Below are 7,048 nucleotides of genomic sequence, written 5' to 3' on the forward strand. Positions count from 1 at the left end.
ATCATCAACTCCATCTTCCCTGCAAGAGTTTGTTCCAGCCCCTGAACACCACCCAGTAAGCACTTGGGAGGTGTCTGTTGAATGAATTCATGAAAGGACAGAATTGGCTCCACCCACATTCCTCGCTGGCAATCCGGCCCTCCATTAAAGCCCTCAGCTGGGAGAGGAGGACCCAAGGGCCTGAACCATTCAATCCTGACCACGAGGAACAAACTACTCTCTCCTTCTGGCCCTCTTTGCACAGGCTGCTCCCACTGCCACGAACTCCCTTTCCACTCTGCCTGTGTGTGGATGTTGCCTCAGATGCGAGGGGATCTCTGCTACTGGGTCTCCGTCACCCCTTCTTTTTTTCTTTTGAGACGGAGTCTCGCTCTGTCGCCCAGGCTGGAGTAAAGTGGCATGAGCTCGGCTCACTGCAACCTCTGCCTCCCGGGTTCAAGCAGTTCTCTGCCTCAGCCTCCCCACCACCACGCCTGGCTAAATTTTTGTATTTTTAGTAGAAACGGGGTTTCACCATCTTGGCCAGGCTGGTCTTGAACTCCTGACCTCGTGCTCCACCCACCTCGGCCTCCCAAAGTGCTGGGATTACAGGCAAGAGCCACCGCGCCTGGCCTCCATTACCCTTTCTACTGCACAGCCCTCATCACTATTCATTTCTGTCTCCTCCCCTGCTAGACTGAGACTCAGATCTTCTTTTACATTTTTAAATTTTTTTTTTTTTTTTTTTTTTTTTTGAGATGGAGTTTTGCTCTTGTTGCCCAGGCTGGAGTGCAGTGGCGCGATTTCGGCTCACCGCAACCTCCTCCTTCCATGTTCAAGCGATTCTCCTGCTTCAGCCTCCTGAGTAGCTGGGGTTACAGGCATGAGCCACCGTGCCCGGCCACATTTTTTAATTTTTGGAGACAAGGTCTCGCTCTGTCACCCAGGCTGGAGTGCAGTGGCACCATCACAGTTCACTGCAGCCTCCAACTTCTGGGCTCAAGCGATCCTCCCGCCTCAGCCTCCTGAGTAGCCTGAACTACAGGCATGTGCCACCACACCAGACTAATCCTTTAAAAAAAAAAAACTGTAGAGAAGGATCTCACTATGTTGCCCAGGCTGGTCTCAAACTCCTGGCCTCAAGTGCTCCTTGCCCCTCAGCCTCTCAAAACACTGGGAGCACAGGCGAGAACCACCATGCCTGGCTTCGATGTCACGTCTCTCAATGGCCATGCTACTCCAAGACCCAGGGAAAAAAGACTAAGCCTGCAGCCCTCAGGATGAGCCGGGGAGGGGTGCATCAGGGGCATGGATGGTGAGGGGTGGGGACAGCGGGGCGGGGGCACTGTTACCTCTTGACGCCGTAGGCCATGTTGAGCAAATTGTCCAGCCTGTGGAGGCAGAGGTGGTGGTCAGAGGTGGCTTCCAGTCATGCCCCCCGGCTGTGACACCGTAGGCCTGCCCTCCCCACCCCCACCCAACAAGCCTGCAGCAGAGCCCTGCCCCCGCCTGCCTGCTCCCTGCCCGCCCGGCTAGACACCGCCTGGCACGGAACCGTGGTCACTCAGGCACCGCCTCTCGCCTGCCCCGCCGCTGCCCAGCCTGCACTGCCCTCCTCATCCATCCTCCCCCTCCTGGCCGGCGTGTCCCCTCTGGGCCCAGGCGCTGGGATCCCTCGGGAAAGATAACGCCTAACAAAGGCAACAGTAACTACTATAGGCAACATTCTCGCAGCACTTGAAGGGGTGGGTAACTTGCCCCGACCACCCAGGGGCCCACAAGGGGCTTCCATTGTCTCCCCTTGGAGTGACTACGAGCTTGGACTCCAGGTCCTGGGTTCGAGTCTCTGCTCTGTTTGGGCCGGGCAAACCCCAACACCTCTCTGTGCCTCAGAGTCCCCGTCCATAAAACAGGGACGACACAAGCTCTGTTCTCATCGGGTTGCAGAAAAATAAGGGTGTGTAGCACACAGCAAAGACTCATGAAATATTTGGTATTATTACAGATGGGGAAACTGAGGCACAGAGAGATACAGTCACGAACCTGAAAGAAAAAGGGGCCACCAGAGCTGGAACCCAGTCAGATGACGCCGAAATTTTTTTTTTTTTTTTCGAGACGGAGTCTCACTCTGTTGCCCAGGCTGGAGTGCAGCAGCAGATCTCAGCTCACTGCAAGCTCTGCCTCCCGGGTTTACGCCATTCTCCTGTCTCAGCCTCCCGAGTAGCTGGGACTACAGGCGCCCGCCACCACGCCTGGCTAATTTTTTGTGTGTTTTTAGTAGAGATGGGGTTTCACCGTGTTAGCCAGGATGGTCTCGATCTCCTGACCTCGTGATCCACCCGCCTTGGCCTCCCAAAGTGCTGGGATTACAGGCTTGGGCCACCGCGCCCGGCCAATGCCAAAATCTTTAACACCAAGAATGCCAATCGTTGTGGCCAGCACACACTGAGTGCCTGCTGTATACGAGCGGCTGGCCTTGGCGCTTGACAGATAGGCGCCTTGGCCCCCATGTGTGCGCCCTCCCGGCATCCCTCCCCTGGCAGGAATGGGGTTCAGGCAGGGCACCTGCACGCTTGGGGACACCCAGCCTGGGGCCGTCTGGGTGGGTGGCAGGGGGCTCACCGGAAACGCTGTGTCTGATGGTGTAGGGGGCCTGCGTAGCGCCGGGCAGACGACTGGTAGAGGTGGGTGAGCAGCGCCTGCCCCGTCTTCTGACTCGGGTTGTTCGCGAACTTGACTGTGATGGGCTCAGCTGCGCCCAGCGGCTTCTGCCCGTTCAGTCCTTTGATAGCCTCCTCAGCCTCAATCCTCTTGTCGAAGCGGATGAATCCCACACCCCGAGAGACACCTGCCAGGGGGTGGGAACGTCCATCACGACGACCCTGTCCCCCTCCTGTGTAACCCCACTCCTCCATTCCCTGCTTCATGCCCTGACTCTCGGTCGGTTTCTCCACGTTGATCCCACCTGACTGCCTTTGCCCAGCACCCCCACCAGGTGCACCCTCCCTGACTGCCTGACCTGTGACCTGGTCCACCAGGATGCGGGACGTGATGATGCGGCCGTACTGGGAGAAGAGCTGCTCCATCTCTTTCTGGCTCATGGTCTTGGGGAGCCCGCTGACGTACAGGTTAGCATCCCGGATGGATGCTGAACTGGGTCTGGCATAGGACACCTGGGTGAGGGGGTCAGACAGGCAGGGGTGAGGCAGAGACCCATTTCACAGATGGAGAGAGTGAGGCCACGTCTAAGCCATCACGGAGTTGGCGGAAGTGACCCATCCGTCACTCAATAAGTATCTCTAGAGTTGTCACCATGGGTGGGGCTGAGTCGGATATGGGAGAGGGGACACGGCAGTGGCTATAACAACTTGGCACTGCCTGTATAGAATGATGGGGACCTGCCACCTGGGGAGGACATGTCTCCCTGGGGTGACATGTGACCCCAAGGGGATCCTTGAATACCCAGCTCACATCACTATCACATGCTTGATAGTCCACTAACAAACATTGACTTTTTTTCTTTTTAAAGCCAAGGTCTCACTTTTTAACCCAGGCTGGAATGCAATGGTGTGATCTCAGCTCACTGCAGCCTCCACCTCTTGGGCTCAAGCAAGCCTCCCGCCTAAGCCCCCCAAGTAGCTGAGACTACAGGCACCCACCACCACTCCTGGCCAGCTGTTTTCTTCTTTTTTTTCTTTTGAGATGGAGTTTTGCTCTGTCGCCCAGGCTGGAGTGCAGTGGCACCATCTCGGCTCACTGCAACCTCTGCCTCCCGGGTTCAAGCGATTCTCCTGCTTCAGCCTTCTGAGTAGCTGAGATTACAGGCATTCACCACTATGCCCAGCTAATTTTTTTATTTTTTATTTTTATTTTTATTTTTGAGATGGAGTGTCGCTCTGTCACCAGGCGGGAGTGCAGTGGCGCGATCTCTACTCACTGTAGCCTCCGCTTCCCGGGTTCAAGCAACTCTCCTGCCTCAGCCTCCCGGCTAGCTGGGACTACAGGCATGCCACCACCACGCCCAGCTATTTTTTTTTTTTTTTGTATTTTTAGTAGAGACGGGGTTTCACCTGCCACCATGTTGGCCAGGATGGTCTTGATCTCTTGACCTTGTGATCCGCTCATCTTGGCCTCCCAAAGTGCTGGGATTACAGGTGTGAGCCACCGTGCCTGGCCTAATTTTTGTAATTTTAGCAGAGATGGGGTCTCACCATGTTGGTCAGGCTGGTCTCGAACTCCTGACCTCATGATCTGCCTGCCTCAGCCTCCCAAAGTGCTGGGATTACAGGCGTGAGCCACCTCCCCCAGCCTCAGCTAATCTTCAAAAAAAAATTTTTTTTTTTTTTTTTTTGTAGCGACATGATCTCACTGTGTTATCCAGCTACACTGGGTCCCCCAGGGACATTCAGATCTTTAGTCATCAGCTCCATCCAATAACTCCCAAATGTCCTCAGTCTGCACCGCTGGTGGCACCTGCGTCCAGGTGCCCCACATGAGGGGGTCAAGGGCCCTTCACACACAGCATGGGTACTTCCAGCTCCCGCCCACCTCCCATCTGCCCCGACTCACTAATGGCAGCTCTGTCCTCCTAACTGCTTGTGTCCCCAGGTTCAGATTATTCTCGACACCTGTTCTTCACATGCACATTCAACCCACTGTAAATCCTGTAGGCTCCACCTTCCTCCTTATCCAGAATCCACACACTTCACCCCACTGCCACTGTCCCACCCTGGCCCAGCCTCCACTACTGATCACCTGGACCAGCATAGCAGTCTCCACGCTGGCCCTCCTGCTCCCATCCCCCACTGTCTGTTCCCCCTGCAGCAGCCAGAGGGCGCCTGTGAACACCTGAGCCAGGTCACATCCCCCATCTGCTCAGTACTCTCTATGGCTCCCACCTTCCTCAGCAGGAAAGCCCAGGTCCTTTCCTTGTACCACAAAGCCCTGCACATTCTTCCCCATCACACCCTTGCCCTCATCTCCCCCGACTTTCTGCCGCAATTACCGTGTTCCAGCAACTTGAACTTACCCCATTTTTCACAAACACACCAGGCACGTCTCAGCCTCAGGGCCCTGGCATTGCCTGTTCTCTCTGCCTGGAACACTCTTCCCCCTCTTCTTTCTTTGGGTCTCAGTTGAAACATCCTCCCTGTCCTCTCTCATCTAAATTTGTAGCCGGGCGCGGTGGCTCAAGCCTGTAATCCCAGCACTTTGGGAGGCCGAGACGGGCGGATCACGAGGTCAGGAGATCGAGACCATCCTGGCTAACACAGTGAAACCCCGTCTCTACTAAAAAATACAAAAAACTAGCCGCGCATGGTGGCGGGCGCCTGTAGTCCCAGCTACTTGGGAGGCTGAGGCAGGAGAATGGCGGGAACCCGGGAGGCGGAGCTTGCAGTGAGCCGAGATCGCGCCACTGCACTCCAGCCTGGGCGACAGAGCGAGACTCTGCCTCAAAAAAAAAAAAAAAAAAAAAAAAAAAAAAGAAACATCCTCCCTGTCCTCTCTCATCTAAATTTGTCCTCCCCTCACCACCCCTATTACTCTTTCTCAAAGCACTTCTCCCAACTAGGAATTAGACAGATTTTAGCACTACTATCTGAATCACATTATTAATTAGAGTCCAACCCAACAATGAAATTCTCTGCAGGTGTTTAAAAAAATGGTGGGTCAGGTGCAGTGGCTCATGCCTATAATCCCAGTGCTCTGGAAGTTCAAGGCGGGAGGATCGAGGGAGCCCAGGAGTTTGAGACCAGCCTGGACAATGCAGCAAGACCCTCCCCCGCCCCTAACAATCTCCACAAAAAAAAGAAAAAAAATTAGCTGGGTGTGGTGGCACACACCTGTGGTCGCAGCTACTCAGGAGGCTGAGGCTGGAGGATCACTTGAACCCAGGAGTTCAAGGCTGCAGTGAGCTATGATCACACCACTGCACTACAGCCTGGGCTACAGAGCAAGACCCTGTCTCTAAAAAAAAAAAAGAAAAAATGGACATGTATATTTATTTCCCAGAGACGGTGGTGAGTGGCGAGTATGGTAAAATAGGGGACAGAAAAGTCTATTTACAAAGCAGGGAATATTGTGTGACCTTGTTTCATTGTATGTTTATCAATGTCCTGGAAGCATGGCCCAGAAGTCCACCTCTCAGATGCTCAGTGGGTGACCTGAGGACGAGGCTGGGGCGTGGTCATGAGCAATTCTCCCCCGTATCTATTTTTCCTCCCTCCCTCCCCTCCCTCCCTCCCTCCCTTCCTTCCTTCCTTCCTTCCTTCCTTCCTTCCTTCCTTCCTTCCTTCCTTCCTTCCTTCCCTCCCTCCCTCCTTCTTTCCTCCCTCCCTCCCTCCTTCCCTTCCTTCCTTTCCTTCCTTTCCTCTTTCTTTTTCTTGTGAAGTGAGGTTTTTGTTTGTTTTGAGATAGGGTCTCGCTCTGTTGCCCAGGCTGAAGTACAGTGGTGCAATCATGGTTCACCGCAGCCTTGACCTCCCGGGCTCCAGCAATCCTCCCACCTCGGCCTCCCAAAGTGCTGGGACTACAGGTGTGAGCCTTCGTGCCCAGCCTCTATTTTCTATTTCTTCTAATTAACCTCTTGATAGATAGGGGTCATTGTCAAGGGTCTGGCTTTTGTTTGGGACAGTGAGTTGAGACAGTGAGTTGTGAGAGTGTATGCCTCCATTTGAAATAACTAACTAAAAAATGAACAAAACAGATAAAGTAGTTTGAGAGTGAATGGGGGGGCGGGGTTCTGATTAATGCAATTTTGTGCACCTGGGGTTCTCCAGAAAAAAAAAGACAATCACATCAGCCGCTGTCATGTCCGTGATAGTGATTTTTAAAATGACAGCCATGGCGGGAATGGTGGCTCACGTCTGTAACCCCAGCACTATCTGAGGCCGAGGTGGGCAGATTACTTGAAGTCAAGAGTTAGAGACCACCCTGGCCAACACGGTGAAATCCCATCTCTAGTAAAAATGCAAAAATTAGCCGGGCATGGTGACAGGCACCTGTAATCCCAGTTACTCAGGAGGCTGAAGCAGGAGAATCACTTGAACCCAAGATGTGGAGTCGCAGT

The 7,048-nt window shown here is 54.0% G+C and overlaps 1 protein-coding gene across 1 annotated transcript in view; it reads right to left on the reverse strand.

Annotated features, from left to right (window-relative positions):
- Nucleotides 1–1,327: 1,327 nt before the first annotated feature.
- ELAVL3 (ELAV like neuron-specific RNA binding protein 3) overlaps nucleotides 1,328–7,048 on the reverse strand; it is a 25,513-nt gene continuing 19,792 nt past the window's right edge. The window contains 3 exon segments of the mRNA XM_011971375.1: nucleotides 1,328–1,370; nucleotides 2,563–2,827; nucleotides 2,999–3,152. Of these exon segments, the coding sequence (XP_011826765.1) occupies nucleotides 1,328–1,370; nucleotides 2,563–2,827; nucleotides 2,999–3,152 (462 nt within the window).

Source organism: Mandrillus leucophaeus, unplaced genomic scaffold, assembly GCF_000951045.1.
Source record: "Mandrillus leucophaeus isolate KB7577 unplaced genomic scaffold, Mleu.le_1.0 Scaffold1217, whole genome shotgun sequence".
In the NCBI taxonomy this organism is placed as follows: domain Eukaryota; kingdom Metazoa; phylum Chordata; class Mammalia; order Primates; family Cercopithecidae; genus Mandrillus; species Mandrillus leucophaeus.